The sequence below is a fragment of the Tasmannia lanceolata genome, unplaced genomic scaffold (assembly GCF_043159265.1).
Source record: "Tasmannia lanceolata isolate RefF3 unplaced genomic scaffold, GAP_Taslan_0.1 ptg000015l, whole genome shotgun sequence".
Classification (NCBI taxonomy): Eukaryota; Viridiplantae; Streptophyta; class Magnoliopsida; order Canellales; family Winteraceae; genus Tasmannia; species Tasmannia lanceolata.
In genome coordinates, this window is record NW_027518692.1 from 51432114 (window position 1) to 51450462 (window position 18349).

Sequence of the window (18349 nt, forward strand, 5' to 3'; positions counted from 1 at the left end):
TGTTGTTATTTATGTTTGTTGTCTCATCCATGCATTTCTGATTTTGTCCATCTGTTTGTTGATCACATGAATAGAATCATAGCATTCATCACAATATTGTCTGTAATGGACGTAGAAGAAAGAAGCTCTGTTTGCTGGTTTGATTGGGTTCCAAAGAGGGGGCGGGGCGGGGATTTTGTCCCCGAAGGATGCGGGGAGGGGAAGGGGAAGGGGATTAGATATTCCCCGCGGGGAGGGGAGGGGGATTCCCCACCATCCCCGCAGAGGGGAAGGGGAAGGGGAGGGGGAAAATTCCCCACAGAGGGGAAGGGGAAGGGGACCCCAACATCCGGCCCCGACCCGCCCCGTTGCCACCCCTATTTAGGCTGTGGCCCGCACCAAACCATCCATTAGATGGGCCACAGCCTAAATAGGTTGTGCCCTAAAAATCATTTCCATAGGTTGATCCTAACCTCGGACAGTTTGGATCATCCTATGGTGCGGGCCATACCGTACTTTTTAATAAAGTGAGGTGTGAGATATCAAATTCTATGGGCTTGAAACAGATTAAGGCTAGTCTCTCTCTCTAGTAAAATCACATACTTCTTCGAACAATCATTCTCTTTCTGGTAAGGTTCTTTTGGGTTTTTTTTTTTAAATCATTTTGTAGGGTTCTTGTTTATTCCCGAGAGAAGATTAGGGTTTTCTGCTCATGAAATTAATAGACATGTCTCTTTATTCCCCTTTTTCAATTTATACCCAGATGCATAAATTCATAATTGTAAATTTCTACTTAACTATCATGTTTGGAACTTGATAAATCGATTCATCTATGCGTAACACATGGATTTTCACTCACATTTCTTCACATACACAGCTCTTCTTCTTATTTGTTCCACTTGCAAAATCTGTGTATGACGGCTTGACAACTGTTTGAAGAAATGCCCATTAGAAATTCATATTTTTGTTATGCTAATGCGATGATTATTGTCCGGTCCACAGCCTAAATAGGTTGTGCCCTAAAATTCATTTCCATAGGTTGATCCTAACCTCGGACGGTTTGGATCATCCTATGGTGCGGGCCACAACCACAGCCTAAGTAGGTTGTGCCCCAAAAATCATTTTCATCTATTTAGGCTGTGGCGTATCTAATGGACGGTTTGTATCATCCTATGGGGCGGGGCCATACCGTACGTTTTTAATAAAGAGAGGAGTGCGATGATCAAAATACGGTAGTGGTGATATCATTTCCCAAGAAGAAATATTCCCAATCTTTAATGAAATGACAAAAAAAGCCCTCGTAAGTAGCCGTATTTCCTTTAAGATGACAGACTTGGACTTGGTTCTTCTTCTTAGTTGGGTTTGGGACAAAGAAAAAGAAGAGGGGGAGTGTTTTTGCAGAGAATTTTGGAGATGGCTGGGAAACCTACAACGACGTATTCTCCGTCTCCGAACCAAAGAAAAAAACAAGCCATCTTTAAAGATGTTGATTGGGTTCGCCCTGATGGACGAACCTTCCATGCCTGTAGGCCTGCTTGTAAGTATTATTCTCTCATCTTTTTTCTCCATTTTCATTCTCTTCTTTGCTAAACATAATGTAAACCAATAGATAAATGGAGATGAATTAATCTTTTTGAATGTTGAGTACAAGGTCTGAAAGTGTATTTTCTATATCTGTTACTGTTGTTGATGCTCTGCTCCTATGGGTGTATTTTTTTTCTTCCTTGTGTGTGTGTGTGTGTGTGTGTGTGTGTGTATTTGTGCATTTAGCTCTTGGGTGGGTTTCTGTTTGGGTATATTGTTAACTGCCTAGATGTGTCCTACTTGGGGTGGAGTAAATTAGTTTAGATTTTGTAGCTTTTGGAGTTTGCTTTCTTAGTTGTTTGGTATGGGTGTAGGATTCTTAGAGATAAGGGTTTGGGTTTCTAGATTAGCTACTTGTCTTTCTTAGTTGATTTCTTAGCTTGGGTAGGGTTTCTAGGTATGCTTTCTTAGTTGTATTTTTTTTTCTTAGTTTTTTTTTCTAGTTGTTTAGTATGGGTAGGATTTTTAGAGATAAGGGTTTTAGGGTTTCTTGATTAGCTTGGTTAGGAGTTTTAGAAGAAGTGGTCTAAGTGGCTGCCAAGTGGGTTTTCCATTTGGTATAAATAACATGTAAGTAGTCTTTTTTTCATATCAATGAAGAATTTCAAAATCAAAACTGTGTTTCTAACATGTAAGTAAACTTTTTTTTTCATATCAAGAAGGAATTCCAAACTCAAAACTGTGTTTCTGCACACAAAGGATGACCTACCCTTCCATCGAAGTAGAGGTCGAGAGGCTAATCTTCCCTCTAAGAAGATCAATCACGTTGCAAACTGATTTGGGTTGGTAGCAATTGGTATGAAAGCCAGGTTTCCCTCGAAGTTGGTCGGGAGGCTGATCTTCCCTCTAAGGAGATCAATCACGTTGTGAACAGATTTGTGTTTGTAATAGAAACCCCCATATCTCTAAGAATCCTACTTCTACCAAACAACTAGGAAAGGAAACTCCAAGAGCTACAAAATCTAAACTAATTTATTCTACCCCAAGCGGACCCATCTAAGCACGTACCATATTTTAATTAGATGAAAGTGTGTTATGCAACATTTTGTTTCTTGTGGTTTGGTATTTGTGTTTATCAATCTTTGCAAGTTAATTGTTCTATTCTTCTCTTTTTGTTTAGGAAGGTCTGTTCTTTGTGGAATTCGTGATGCATTCTGTTTATTTGAATTGAGTTTGAAGTGATTGGATTGCCTGAGGATTTTATGAATGTGCCATTTGTGGATTTGGTTGTATATACTTTCAGACATAGCTCCAGATGATGTTCATTCTAGTGCTTGTGCAACTGATTATGAAACTAATTTCGAAGTATAGGGAGGTGGGTGCCATAACAGTGATCACTCAAAGAGAGCGTCTACAGTAAGACCTAATGAAGCTAAGAAGTCTCGCCACACGGAAGGGAACTTTGATTCGAAAGGCTTAGTACTATGAGAAATTGTCATTGAGATGTTCGATCTGCCATGAACACAGTCACCCAATTGAGTCTTCAATCATTTCTTGTGTTGTTAATTGTTTTAGTCTTCTCTTTTTGGTTGGACAAGTGTTTATGTGTGTGGGTTGGTCAATGGGTGGAATTTGTGGTTGGTTGTTTATCCTATTTAGATTTGTGAAGTGTTTGGTTGTTTGAGGATTTACATGAAGATGGGTTTTGTGTCATTTTGTTTTTATATGGTTTTGTTGTTCATAACCCGTTCTTGAGCAGCTGGTTGATTCTTCAATTTTTTGAATTTATGGTGGTATGCTATCTCATTTTTTTGTCCCGGTTTTTGAAATGTTTGGTTGTTTTAGTAAAATGGTTGCATGTTGGGTTTTGTGGCATTTGGTTTGCGTATGGTTCCTCTTGTGATTATCAGGATTCATATTGTTTTATCTTACCCCTTTTTGCAGAGAGGTGTGTGTGTGTGTGGATTCGTGAAATATTGCTATCCATTTTTTATTTGAATTTTGAAGTGGTTAGTTGTTTGATTATTTGTTTACTTAGAGGGTTTTCTGGCACTTTGTTTGTTAGGGGATTTTGTTATTTTGATTATAATCTCAAGGGTTGTTGGTTGGTTTTTCTTTTCTCCTTTATTTCTAAAATTTGTGTTTCTATGTTTTTTTTATATTGTGTTCTGTTGAGTGTTCTGATTCTACGAAGGCATCTTTTAAGGTATTCTGTTGGATTAGAAGTAAAAAACGGTTTTCGCCATATTAGTAATTGGGCTTCAAGGTTTGGTTGGTTTGCATCAGTAATCTGTTAATCAACATGACTAGGATTGGCTAACTTCATTTTATTTTCTTCAAAATATATTTTTCATTTGGGATCTGAATAATTTTTCTGTGTCTGATCGTTTTTTGCACTATCAACATCATTTTATTTGCGGTCTATGCATGATTTTTAAGAGGCCAGGGGGCTTCTTTTGGTGGAATGGGATTAAGATAATTCTATCAGATGGGAAACTCTTAAAAGCATGGGGCCTTGGCAATTAGCCATATCATTAATGAAATTGTTGATGTGTGTAGGTACAGGATGGTTTATTTGTCCCTGTTCTTATGGTTTGTTTCCTTTTCTTCAATAGAGTTCTTTTGTTATCTTTTCAAAAATAAAACAAAAAAGATTATGTCACTTATGCAGGTATAAACATGTTTGGGATCATATTCTCACATTATTGTGAATGAAAATTGGTGATTGGTTTTGAGGATTTTGCTGGTTTCCTGTTAGATATATATACACTTTGTTAGATATCTGTAAACTTCCTTCACTTAGATGCTAAGTTCTGTTACTTTTTCCCTGAAAGAGTGCCTTCTAAAGAATATTTCTGTAAAATGTTGAATAATTTGTTTTGATGGCAGTAATTTAAGGCCTTCTGCTGGCTCTTTCAATTCAATTACATTTTATTCAGCACCTCTTGGATTAAAATGTAATGCCATTTTGGGGTTTAAATGGTGTGTTGCTTAGAAGAAGCATGTGGATTGTTGTTAACTTGCAGTTTTGAGGACTGGCGCAGTGAATGCTGCATCGGGATCTGCTTATGCTGAGTTTGGAAATACCAAGGTCATTGTCTCCGTGTGAGTACTTTACCTCATTGAAAGGCCTTCTCCCTCCCACCTTATTTTTTCTAATTTTGGATGTTTAAGAATATGGATGTCTCACATATAATTCTGGAATAGTTTTAAGTGTAATTATCCCGATTTTCATTAGACATTGCATGACTATAGCCCATATCTTGGTACTGTTTTTATTTCTTTTCATACAATGAGAAGTCATTTATATCAAAAATAAATAAATAAATAAATGCGTAACTATTTACAAGTTGCAAGAGAATCAATATTAGCTCTGTTGATTGATAATTAACAGATGAACACATATTTAGTAGTCCAGATCCTTCCCCGTTTGAATCTTTTAACTCTTCATTTGTCAAAGCATTCAAAGATGAGCATGCTAGTTTCTAAATATACCCCCACTAGAGTTTTGTGCTGTCCTTTTATTTTATTTTTGTTTTCATTTTTCCCCTTTTTTATTATGGATAGGGAACAAAAATGTATCCGAAGCCTTGGCAGCCTTCTCTGTATTGTTTATCTTTATTGACCTGTCCTAAATCCTAACAAATGATAATTGTCAGCAGTATATTGCTTATAATGATCCACTCGATACTTTATTTGCAAAATTCAAAAGTTTCTAGTATTTGATGTTGACACCGATTCCGATTCCTTTGATCCTTTTAGTTGATGATTTTGCATGCCATTACTTCAATTCTTATCAGCTACCACATTATTTATTTCATTTTGCTCTCCTCACATGATGTCAAGTGTTTGTTCTTCCTTTCTACAGATTTGGTCCGAGAGAAAGTAAAAAGGCAATGATGTACAGTGATACAGGTCGGTTGAATTGTAATGTGAGCTACACAACTTTTTCCTCTCCAACTCGTGGACAGGTATATGGCATGTCCAGCAATGCAATTCAAAGATAATTTTCGTAAGGGAAATAATATCCACACTCCCTGATTTGATAATGGCACTCCACACTTTGTTAACCACTTTTCTGATTGGCCATTGACATCATCTTGGGATTTGTAAAAGCCTTTAAAAGCAAATTGGAGAAAAGTAAAGATTGGAGGGCTATTATAGAAACAGTGGGTGGCGGATATCAATTCCCTTTTTGTAATAATCCTTTTATTCTTTGTTTTAGTCTGTGATTTGTGGACATGGACACGAGTGTCGCGTGTCGACACGGACACGTAGTGTCGGACACAGCAAACTCCAAAAAGTTAGAAATGGGGACACGGCTAAAATAGAAAGTACATATAATCATGATTTGTGGACATGGATTTGTGTGCCGAGTTTCTACACGGATACGAGGTATCTGACATGGCAACCCCTAAAAATCTAAAAATAGTGCCACACTCATACACATAATACATATAAAGTTACTGATACTTAGCAGTACACTTAAAAGTGTCTAACAGAGTGTCAACAAGTGTCGACACGGGTGTCGTGTCGGACATGACACGACACGTGTGTCGGCAATAAATTCAAAGTGTCGGCCAAATCATAGGTTTTAGTAGTGATTTGATACAGACAATTCTGTATTTATATTCAGGGGTCAGACCACAAAGAGCTTTCATCTATGCTTCATAAATCTTTGGAGGGTGCTATCATACTGGAGACTTTCCCAAAGACAACTGTTGACATTTTTGCATTGGTGTTGGAATCTGGTGGCAGTAAGTTTGCCGTTCCACTCCTTGTAGTATTGATACTGATCTCACCCTTATGATTGCTTGGTAGTATTATTTTCTTCTATTTTTACAGAGATGTGGTTTAACATGGGTAACAAAAAAAAATTGCGCCTCGCTAGCTAATATTTTGAGTAACAATAGTGTTTTTCAGTGTTAAGATAATAGATCAGTTGATGTACATATGTTTTTTTTAATGATAACTGATAGTTGATATACATATGTTATTTCCAAGCCTTTTTCTCTCGCTCTTTATTTATTTCTATGTCCACACTACATGCCTTGATCTTTTCAATTCTATATGTTGAGCTCCATCTGTACCTGTAGGTGATCTTCCTGTCATCATATCATGTGCAAGTCTTGCCCTGGCGGATGCTGGAATCATGATGTTTGACCTTGTTGCTTCAGTTTCTGTGGTAGGTTTATTAAAACTGATTACCATCTGTAACTTTTTTCGTTCTTTATTTGTCCAGAGGCATGACTTAAATTGTTTGTAATGGGTTCTGTTGAGAGTGAAGATTAGAGAAGAAATGAATGAGTTGGAGATGAGCTCCCCCTCACTTATTTGTTTATATCAAGGAGACAATAGTACAACGACCATATTGCCCTTAGGTTCATATACACTTCTAACACTCCCCTCAAGCTGGAATGTAGATATCATACATTCCTAGCTTGTTACAAATGTCATTTTGCTTAGCTTTACAAGCCATACAGGTTTTCAAACTCGCCATAATCATGGGAAAGGAATGTACATCCAAGCCATACAGGTTTTCAAACTTGTGTCATGGCCGATGATGTTCATGTAGCATGTGTGGCTCAAAAAAAGGCATATAGGAAAAAGCTTAACCCCACCTTCTCCTTGGCATTTTTCTTTTTTCATTATATGGACAGCTTAATTTTGTGATTTTTGCATCTATGGAGAGCAAATGTTATGTATTTTTTCAAATGCTTACTTTTGTGAGTAGTTGCATCGATGGATAGCATACTTTATGTATTCCATCAATATTTTCCTGCTTTGGTGGGGTGCTTAGCTTTGTGATTAGTTGCATCTATGGATAACATACATTATATATTAATAAAACTGTAAAGTTTTTAATCCGTCCGTGGTCTGCTTAGTTTGGTGATTAGTTGCATCTATGGATAGCATTTCTGGGTTCTTAAGCATGGCCCATGTGTAGAGCAATCCTTGTTCTTTTTTTTTTGCCTATTTCTCTTATTCCTTATCTGCATTTGTTGCCTAGTCGTGTCTTGGGAAGAACCTCGTCATTGATCCTACTTCAGAAGAGGAAAGCTACCAAGATGGAAGTCTGATGATTATGTGCATGCCTTCACGCAACGAGGTCACTCAATTAACTCTTACTGGAGAATGGTCTACTTCAAAAATTCACGAGGTATGGATTTATATTGCCTCTTCATTTTCTGTTCAACATTTAGAAGTTTGAAACTAAATCAGATTCAATAGTATTGGTCCAAATCAACTCCAAAGTATGTTGGGTACTTGATCGCCTCTTTTGGTTTTAAATCTCTTGTAAATTTATAGTCAAGTTTCTTTTTGTTTTGTGTGTGTGTGTGTTTTGGATGGTATAATCATGTTTCTTGAGCAGTCGATCCTTTTTTTCTGGCTTTAAGAGGAAAATTAGTTGCTCCCGTAACTCAATCAAAACTCCATGTTGTGTTTTTTGTGAGCAGTATTGTGGTCATCCCTTATAATTTTCATTCCTCCGTGTACGTCTTGAACATCCGAAACATTAAAAGCTCTCTGAACCTAAAACTCTCATTTCTACAAGTCTCAGTCTAATTTTTTCTGACCTTCGTTATGTACTCTTTAGAGCTTAGACTTTACGTCTACACCTTTAAATGAGATTAAATTTCTTCCAAAAAAATTGTAATGTTCATCAGACAGCTTCTAGCATTTGGTTACAAACCTGATCTGAATTCCCATGAGCAACTTGAGATCTCAAAAGCACGGTACGAGAGTTCTACTGCGGTTATGTAGTTGCATCGTTTCTGGCAACTTTCTCCACATTTAGATATGAGAACTTTTTGGTGAATTCATAGATGGCACGATTTGCTTTGATCTTTGAAGTACCCATGTTACAATTTGTGCTAAAACCAAACCCTTTTACTGGTCAAAAGAAAGAGAAAAACAGGAGGAAAAAAGAGGAGATCTCCTCATTTTCTTTAGCAAATAACAAAAAGTTTATTTGTCGCTTATCTATATTACATGTTATGAACAGGCAATGGAGCTTTGCCTTGATGCATGCCTAAAGCTCGGGGAAATCATGAGATCTTGTTTAAAAGAAGCTGCTTCTGCGTCGTAGTAGTGAAAATATACGCTTGGAAATACTGATCCTATTTTCTTTATGCTGGCAATCTCTAATATCTATCTTACTGTAATTGTGTAATTTTAGTTAATTATCCTCCTTTTGAAGGTTTATTTTAGCTTATTGTTCATCTCTTTTTAGGAATGTCATTTGTTAGGCTTTGTTGAAATTTTGTATTTGGTCCCCTCTAATTCAGATTTTCCTAACAAGTTGGGGAATTATCAACTTGATGAGTCTTTGTTTCACCATAGAAGGATATATTATATGACATACATTTAGCTCATGTCAGCAGTTCTTAAAGATTCTTAAAAAGGGCTATCAAATGAGCTTTAGACAGGGGGCATGATATCAACACTTACCGACAATAACTACACGTTATTTGATGTTAGCATTTCATGATTGGTATAATTCTTTTGCCATTTAAGATCCAAAAGAAGGCCTATCGAATGAGTTTTAGATTAAAAAAAATTTTAATTTAAGCATTAGTAAATATCATCTGACTGTGATTATTCTATTGGGTGTTTTATTGGTTGTTTTATACATGATTCAATTAAGTGGATATACAAGTTATATACACCTACATGTCTGCGTAAGCTATCTATCCAAATCAATGTTTTAAAACGCTGATGTGGGTGGTGTTGTCAAGTACTCGGTTGACGCAATTGAGTACTTGGTTGGATGCCATCATAATTTGGGAGAGTCAAAAGAGTTTTGATTGACATTGTAAGGCAAAACACAGACTTGGACAAGAATGCGGCCAAAGTTAAAAGGGAGTTTTACTCGGGGAAGTCCACGATGACGCATGAGAGTTTTGAAACTATGTTCCAAATGACTATGACAAGTCACTCAAGCATATGGCAACTAAGAATAACTCATAATTGAATGAGATCTTCGGGCAATATTCTTAGCGGAGAATAAAATTAGGTTTACAAGGAAATTGAAATACCATCCCTCTTGTCATGAATTCTTTAATCTTCTAGATGTGATGTTTCTATAATGTTATCTAATGAAAACAATATTTTATTCATTCGGAAAAATACCATATTATTTAAAAAAATTTGAATTCTCAAAATTTCAGCTGAAATGACCAAAATTTTGAAATTTAGGCCGAATTTTGGTAAAACCCGAAGTTTCGGATCTCACCAAATTTTGGTTTCGGTCTCAACCGAAATCCGAAATTTCAGATTTCGGCCAAAATTTAAAGCCATGACTTTCAGATAGTAAAAAAGATTTAATAAATTATTTTCACATAGGGAAAGTGGGTGAAGATTGAGGCTCAAACTTTAGAATTCAGGTTCACGTACAAAATACCACTCTTTTGTGTTAGATTTCGACGAAGAAAAAGGGTGACACTAGCAAGTTGGAAGGAGTGGAGAAAGGAGAGAATTTGCACACTCGCAAAGCACCACTGAATTTTTATTGATTATAAAGAGGTTTTATTGTGTGGTCTTTTATTGAGTATTGAAAAATCAAAGTACATATTTTCTTTGGGCAGTGATTTAAGATATTCGGGAGAGAAAGACACATGAGGAGTCAATTTAAGATTTTTTTTTTTTTGGAGAGAAAGACACATGGGGAGTCGATTTATCACTCCCCTTTTCTTTTCCTAATGATATTTGGTTGCCATTTTACTATCCTCATGAAGTCTCTGTAGAAGGTGAATTTACCAAATGCAAGCCTGTTTTTACTGTTTGAATTACCCATCATACCAAGACTAAAAGGAAGGCAAAGAAATGGGAATATATTCCCTTTGTTTTTACTATTTACTTAGATTTTCCAGCATTTTGCTAACTACCTTAGATTTTTTTTATCATTCAAAAATTTTCCTCGACCTTGGTGGAAACAGACTTCTTACATTCTTCCATAGAAAGCGATTATATATGTAATATGTTGAGTGCCTGTGAAGTCGTATTGTGGGACCCACTTCAAAGGATGATCTAAACCGTTCATTTGCTGGCCACAATATAAATCATTGCCACAGAGTTAATCTGGCAGCTAAAGCATTGGGATCATCATACGGAGATGATTTACAACCTATTTATGTTGTGGCCTAACAAATGAATGGCTTCGATCATCCTTTGAAGTGGGCCCCAAGTACTTTTTGACAAATACATAAAATCTCAGATGGATATAGTGGAGGCTTCACCTCGCTTTAGATTTAATCTGAATCCTTTATCTTTAGAAAGCAGAAATCGGCCGTTCATACACTAAATATGAAGTCTACAAATCATGAATTTCTCCTCGGACGATTTTGACCGTCTATCTTGGTGGCCCCAGTTGATCTCCTCCGTTCCCGCTTCCTAAAATATCTCCTTATATTTGTAACCAAGGATTTGCTAGGGTCCATCGTAAAAGGCATTTCGCGGCCGGTCTGTCGTATGTCACGGTCTGACATGCGGACAGACCGGTCGTGAAATGCCTTTTGCGATGGACGCTAGCAATTCACATAAAAATATCTTCTCTGCCGTAATTTATCAAAAACCCAGGGGCATTTTCATGTCACACCCCTATCCTTCTCCCACGTTAAATACCCACGCTCACCCTATTTCTCCCTCTCTGTCTAACCTTATCATCCACCATCACCACTCATGGCTTCTTCGCTTCTCTCTTATCTTTCTCCCAAAACCCTAATCTTCTCCAAAACTAAAACCCCCTCTCTTTCTCTTTCACCCCCTTCTCTCTCTCTAACCTCATCCATCAAGAACAAAACCCCTCTTTTTTTCTCTTCTTCTCTCCTCTCTTCAAAACCTAGAAATTTCTCATCTCTTTTCATCCGAAATGTTGCGGTTTCGTCTGATTTCGAGCAAGATGAGGAGATTTCCAACGAACGGGAGGCGAATTTCTCCCCCGATTTGAAGCTTTTTGTTGGAAATCTCCCTTTCACTGTAGATAGTGCCACGTTGGCGGGATTGTTTGAACGTGCTGGAAATGTCGAGATGGTCGAGGTAAGTTTTAGGGTTTTGGTTTGGACTATTTAGGGTTTAAGAAAGATTGGGTTTTTTTTTTTTTTTTGGATTTCCCTATTTTCTTTTTGAAGTTTGCTTTTTTGGTGGTTCTAGTTATTTTTTAGCTCTTGTTGTTGTGTTGCTTTTGGGCGTTTGTTCTTTTTTTTTATTAAGAAATATCGTAAAGGAATCTTGTGGTTCTTCTCTTTGCTGCGAGTGAAGTTGATTTTTGTCAGGATTTCTGTCGAAATGTCTTTGTTTTTTTTATCAGAAGAGTTGAATGTTTCTCATATTTCAGCCAAAACATTAATGAAATCGGGAAGTTTCCTAGAAATTCTTAATTTTTTTGGGGGAAATCTTGTATTTTTCCGAATCCAAGTTGATTTCATTTTGCTAGTAGCCAAAATCAAAATATTTTGGACAAACCAAAATCCAAAACCATGGTTTATATGTGGAAATGCATGGTATACTTATAATTAATATTATACATTATAGACATATCAACATATTTAGACAAAGTTCCAGATACATAATCAAAGAAGATTGAAGTAGTTTTCGTGGCAGGTTATTTATGACAAGCTAACTGGAAGAAGCCGTGGGTTTGGGTTTGTCACTATGTCTACGGTTGAGGAAGTAGAAGCAGCTGCCCAGCAGTTCAATGGTTACGTGAGTTTCCAATTCATTTAGTGCATTGTTATATTCTTCGCTTGATTTTTTAGCTTTTATGCATCTCCTTTTGTTTGATTGTTGAGTATATGTTCGTGTTAGACCTGAATTACCTCTTCCGTCTAATGTTTCACGGATACGTGAAATAGGTATTTGTCCATTGTTTCCTATGTTCTTTATGCTGAAGAAAAAACTCTTAGCAAATTTCTACTTTTTGTTTCTTGGACCAAAACTATAGCCAAATATGTACTTGTTTATGTTCTACATCTAATCGAAGTTTTAGAAAAGTGTTTGGATGCTCGAGATCTCACCGAGTTGTCTTGATTTGATCATGAGTTGCGTTAAGGTAGAGCACCTCAGTTTTCATATGACCTGAGAGAAGTCATTTGAGTTCTTGAGAAAATCAATTTAGGCTTGTGAACTCAAAAGCTGACTACAACATAAGCTTTTAAAGTTTAATCAAGTACTGGACTGTGTTTTAAGTGAGCGTGAACTGAGGTCCTCATCAGGTTTGAATCAAGTAGTGAGTTTTTAAACCTTAATGTAATGTATGAATTGATTTCCATGCCTACTGACTGTTATATGATTTCCTATTAATACTGTCAAATATCTTACAGCATTTCTTCCCCCTCCTAGCTTCTGAGACTCCATGTATATACCACCTGCACGTGGAGACTAAGGCCCTGTTCACTTAAGATAATGACAACCATTTGTGAATATTGAAATTTGAGTCCAATAATAGGTTTGGCACTCACAATCGGTTTTCATAATCTTAAACGCACAGGGCCTGAGCAATTAGATTTTTACTTAATTGATGCTCACCTTTGGAATTCGGATAATGTGAACTTTTTTGTTTTTGAAATATTATTTTTTCTACCCAATGCTGTTCTCTAAATCCATATGCTCTATTTCTCTAAATAAATATGGACCATTTCAAAATATTTCATTAGCATTTACTCCATGCTACATTGTTTTTTTGTTATCTCTTTATTGCTGTTACCTTCTAAAACTTCTAGTTTTAATGTCAACCTATGCTGCATTTAGAGTTTCTTCTAAGTAAGTTCATGATGATGCAACAGGAACTTGATGGGAGACCACTGAGGGTAAACTTTGGACCTCCTCCACCTAAGGATGATCTTTCATCTAGGGGATTCAGAGGTGGAGGTGGAGGTGGAGGTGGGGGTGGGGGCAGTGTTGATGCCTCCAACCGCCTCTATGTAGGTAACCTTTCGTGGGGAGTTGATGACTCGGCTCTTGAGACCCTGTTCAGTGAGCAGGGTAAGGTGATGGAGGCCAGGGTGGTGTATGATAGGGAAAGTGGCAGATCAAGAGGTTTTGGCTTTGTCTCTTACAGCTCTGCCCAGGAGGCCAACAGTGCAATTTCAGAACTTAATGGTGTTGTAAGTATACTTTCTTTCTTGAACATGTACATATCTTTTAAATAACAAATGATAAGTTACCTAGATTAGGGTCCATACTCAAAGGAACTAAAAATGAAAACATTGCAACCAAGCCTCTAAGCGATTACCTCTGTTGTTAAAATCTTACGATTTACAATGTAAGATTCAAATCGATTCATGGGTTGAATGATTCAAATCAGACGAAGAATCTTTTTTCGTAAAAATTTCCGATTCAAGTACGATTCGACTTTGAATCGTGTGATTTTTACAATTCTTTTTACGATTCTGTCTGTTTTGGATTTTGAGAACTGATTGTGATTTCAAAATGAAAATCATTTCAAAATGGTTTGTTTATTGCTGACATTTTCTTTGTATAATGATTATTATAGATTTGAGTATGTGCTTTGTTTACTGTTGTGATAAATTATATAATGATTTATTATATGATTAATATAGTTTGTGTTTTATTTAGTAATTTATTGTGCGATGAATATGGTTTGTGCTTCGAATTACTAATCATGGAGTTTTATATTTAATTTAATAGTTTCAAATGTAATATAGATAATTACTCATTTTAGTCTCATTTTTTACTTTTTTATATTTTTTAATACTTTTTTCTCATTTTTATGAGTAAATCTGAAAAAATCTTACGATCTGATTTACGATTCGAACCCTGTTATGATTTACGATTCGATTCCGATTTTCAGAACCTTGGCTATTACATTGTATTCCATTTTTCGCTAACCTTATCTAGGATGTTTTAACTTGTAAGTTTATCTCTCCAAGTTCATTTGATGTGTTTATACTACTGAAATTGCATTGTTTTACCGAGGGGAAGATATTTCACATCTTTCTCGAGTTTCTTCTGAAATATACATTACTTTTACATAGTTTGAAAGACATTTTAAAAACTTTCTATCCTGTTCTACGTGCCTATGTCTTTTGGTCCTTTGGGTTATATTCCATATTGATTTTTGTTTGTTTTATTCACATGTTTCAAGTTACAAAAATAACACTTTCTTTTGACATAGTTGAGTCTCTGATCCAAATCTTCTCAAGTTGGGGGGGTAGCATTCGCTTTTAGATTCTTGGACTGTAATTGTTTGAATTTCACTTATGTTTCTTGTATTATGTGATATACTTTCAATGAGATGAATGGGGAGACTAATATGCCAATATGGTTCAACAACTTGTTTCAACAAAAGGGGGTATATACAAATGTATGAAAACACTAGGTAATTTTCCTTGATAACTACAAAATTTTTTGAGATACCAAGACTTGATCCGATTGAAGTTAAAAATAAATAAAAAATATAAAACTGAGGAATATTATATCCACTCCCTTGTCCTAACAGTGAATCTCTTCTCTAATGGGCTGGTATAGGCTCTGAACATTCTCCCAAAAAGCTATCAAGAGCGAATTGAGGGGTGCCATTATCAACCCAAAGGACTTCATATATCATCTCTCCAAAGCTTATTACTGATTAAAAGAGATTAAAAGAACATACTTTCCTTGCATAATGACTTTTAATTGCTCTTTAACCATGTTATTTCTTTGTTCTATATTCCTTGCTATAATATAAATATATGTGGTGCAGGACTTGGATGGGAGAGCTATCCGAGTAACAATGGCAGAGGCAAGGCCGCCGAGGCGCCAGTTTTGATCAGTTTTGGTCTTTGATTGAAACAACACTTTTGGTATGTGGTTTTCATACTCTTTTCTTCTCTCTGTACTGTAGTTATAAGAAGTTCATGTAGACATAAACTTCTGTATGGGTGGAATTAGACTGTCAAGTTGTTTGGAAATGGATGCATCCCACTAGTAGTAGAGGGTGGGGATGGGTGGGAAAATGAGGTTAACTTAATTTCATATCGTTAAACATCTTTTAAGATAATGTTGATTTGCAGATTATGTTATTTTTCTTGTTTGGGTTCCAATTGAAGTTACTTTGAACTTTGTGCTGTATTGGCATAAATATTATCATTTTCATCAGCAGAAGAGGTGGGTTCCCTGTATCTTACTGGGTTTTTTGCCTCTTTAAGTTACCAATGTTTTGGCTGGGAAATGCAGTTTGTCATTAGGAAAACATTAGAAAGGAAATGTGCAAATGGGACCATTTGTTTGATGATCCAAACCATTCACCTGTTGCTAGCAGCAAAGGAATGTGTGATATCCAAAAATCATGCACATAAAACAATCTTAAACCTTCACTTTCTGCTCTTTAAACTCTTTAAATTTACTGAGAAAATGAGAAGATACTGAGCTACATTCTGAAAAGATTCTCTGCAAATCTTCAGTAAAAACTTTTCTGATTAAAAAAAATTTCTCTAGAACTTTTTCTTTCAAAAATTTAGAAGATGATATGAATATGGATTATCTGGAGGGATCACCATCATTACTAGAAGCTCCTTTTAACTAAAACTCGGGTGGTGATGGTTCAAGTTATTTTATAAGAAAATGGTGAATATGGATTATTTGGAGGGTTACAATCATTAATTGGGGCTCTATCTAACTAAAACTTGAATGGTGATGGTTGAAGTTATTTTAGAAGAAGTGATCTGAATGTGGATTATTTGGAGGGATACCATCATTAATTGAAGCTCCCTCAAACTAAAACTTGAATGGTGATGGTTGAAGTTATTTTCTTTCATCTGAAATTTTATAATGGAAAAGTTTTTTCCATTCCCTACTTTTCTTGCATTCCAAACAAGGCCCAATCAGAAAACCAGATACGAGACAATTGAGGTGGGGATATTGCTGTGCCTCCATAAAGATGCCTTGTGAGGAGTTAGAGTATTGAAACTGGAGGTGGGAACTTTTCTTTTTTTTTTCCTTATGCCCTGTTTCGATTCTAAGAAAAACATTTCTCACGGAAAAAAAATTCTTTCCTCAATTTAGAGTGAAATAATATGATTGTGATTAATTTAGAGGGACATGATCATAAATTGAAAGTCCCTGTAAACAAATATTGAATATGGTTAATTCAAGTTATGTTTTTATGTGGAAAAGAGTAGGAAAATTCAGAAATATTTTTCCTTTCCAAACTTTTTTCAGAAAGTTTCGGCAATCCAAACAAAGCCTTGAAATATACACAATTAAGCTATGTTAAGGGTAACCAAGTCCAGGAATACTTCAATATGGTGTGGTCTAATTGCAATACAACGAGGCGTTCTCATTACAACATGGTGGGAATAACCTTTAATTTTGAGTCCTTCACTTGATAGGAAACTCTTACATGTTTGAGAACTCTGCTATTTAGCTCACAGGCAAAAAAAAAAGCAGCTCTTCAACTAAATAAGCATATGAAGTTGTTGCTTGCCCTTATTCAAAGGGGAGGTTCCATAAAATATGTATTAGTCAATACAGGGTTCACTGGATTTCTGGCTTATAGCTTAGTTGTCTAAAAACCTCAAATCTTGGCTTTGGAGGTGATGTTTTACCTCTCAAAGAAAATAATTGATTTATTAGTAGACTTTGCATTGCAACTGGGAATTAAGCGATAAGTTTTCAAATTTATTGATTTTAAACCCGACTTAAACACGAATTTGATGAATGCTTTGTGAATTTTACGTATTGGTTGAAAATTCGTTTAGAAACACTGAAAGTTGAATATCCACTTAATTTCGTTTCATGCCTTCTATTATGACAAAGTTAGTGAAGTAAAAACAAATAAAATGTGAGGAGAGGGGGTTAAGAAAGAAAGAAGATAAGAGAAGGTGGGGTTGCAGTGATTTCTAAAAATTACATATTTAAGTATCTGGTGTATTGCATTTGGGTACACAAAGCTGAGGTTGATCAAGCGAAAGTGATGCTTAGGTGTGAGCGATTTGGTTTGGGACTGGCGATTTTTACGTTACTAAATCAGCTTTAAAAGCTGTTAGACAATCGATTAAAATCGCAAGAGGAGCCATACTTGAGGATGCTCCTCAACTTTGGCCCTGGTTGTTTTAGATTTTGAGTTCACAACTGATTATTGGACTCAAAATTAAACGCCACTAGTCAATATGACCAGTTCAAAAATTAGTGACTTAAGATTTAGAAAGTCATAAATCCCCTTCAAATTGGTGATCAAGTGATTTGAAAAATCCAACAGAAAGAAAAGCAATTAACATATAAAAGTGCCACCATCTCCACGCAAACCCATATGTATAAAGTTGGGCCGCCATCTTGTACCTCATGATTTGATGGTGTGGAGCCCACCATTTTACACTGTGCATAGGCCTGGAATGGTAGGCCCCACCCCCATCAAAACATGAGGTGCAAAATGGTGGGACCCCACCCTAAGCATAGGTTTGGGTGGAAATGAGGGGACCCACCAATCAAAACATTGGGGGTAAAGTGATGGGCCCTACCCCATAACAAATGAGGTGTAAAATGGTGGGCCCTACCCCAATATTCTATTGTTGATTTTTTGTATGGTGTAAGCTTGTATAGTCCACTATTTTTCAAAAAGCACTGTACGGCAATAGGATGATACGAACCGTCTATTTGATTGGCCACAACATTAATAGGCAGGGCCCAAATAAATCATTTCCATCGTATGATCCTAGCCCTCCGATGGGGGTATTGCCATTTTTCGAAATATAGTAGTGGGTCAGTTGACTCTAATCTCAATCTCAGGCTTGTTTGGGGCTCTCAATGGATGGACGATTTTACCCCTAACATTGGTAATTCACCTTCTCTTCTAACATGCAGCCTTGTTTTAGACAGATGATTTTTGCCTCCTTCCTTTTAGGATTAT

The 18349-nt window shown here is 36.2% G+C and overlaps 2 protein-coding genes across 2 annotated transcripts; both read left to right on the top strand.

The window, feature by feature from the left end:
- Positions 1-469: 469 nt before the first annotated feature.
- Positions 470-8908, top strand: RRP41L (3'-5'-exoribonuclease family protein). Its single transcript, XM_077396776.1, has 8 exons — positions 470-608; positions 1336-1516; positions 4530-4608; positions 5372-5474; positions 6140-6260; positions 6600-6688; positions 7514-7663; positions 8510-8908. The coding sequence occupies exons 2-8, from the start codon at positions 1393-1395 to the stop codon at positions 8591-8593; spliced, it is 750 nt and encodes a 249-aa protein (XP_077252891.1). The 5' UTR covers positions 470-608; positions 1336-1392; the 3' UTR covers positions 8594-8908.
- A 2221-nt stretch (positions 8909-11129) lies between these two features.
- On the top strand, positions 11130-15623 carry LOC143892282 (30 kDa ribonucleoprotein, chloroplastic-like). Its single transcript, XM_077396777.1, has 4 exons — positions 11130-11541; positions 12106-12207; positions 13287-13607; positions 15206-15623. Exons 1-4 carry the CDS (start codon positions 11185-11187, stop codon positions 15269-15271), a joined length of 846 nt encoding a protein of 281 aa, XP_077252892.1. The 5' UTR covers positions 11130-11184; the 3' UTR covers positions 15272-15623.
- The last annotated feature ends 2726 nt before the right edge of the window (positions 15624-18349 follow it).

Bases quoted from the DNA above. Each gene is read 5' to 3' on its own strand.
- RRP41L (XM_077396776.1), top strand. From the start codon at position 1,393: ATGGCTGGGAAACCTACAACGACGTATTCTCCGTCTCCGAACCAAAGA. The intron at 6,261-6,599 runs GTAAGTTTGCCG...CTGTACCTGTAG, and splicing joins GGTGTTGGAATCTGGTGGCA to GTGATCTTCCTGTCATCATA. The intron at 6,689-7,513 runs GTAGGTTTATTA...TTTGTTGCCTAG, and splicing joins TTGTTGCTTCAGTTTCTGTG to TCGTGTCTTGGGAAGAACCT.
- LOC143892282 (XM_077396777.1), top strand. From the start codon at position 11,185: ATGGCTTCTTCGCTTCTCTCTTATCTTTCTCCCAAAACCCTAATCTTC. The intron at 11,542-12,105 runs GTAAGTTTTAGG...TTTTCGTGGCAG, and splicing joins GAAATGTCGAGATGGTCGAG to GTTATTTATGACAAGCTAAC. The intron at 12,208-13,286 runs GTGAGTTTCCAA...ATGATGCAACAG, and splicing joins CCCAGCAGTTCAATGGTTAC to GAACTTGATGGGAGACCACT.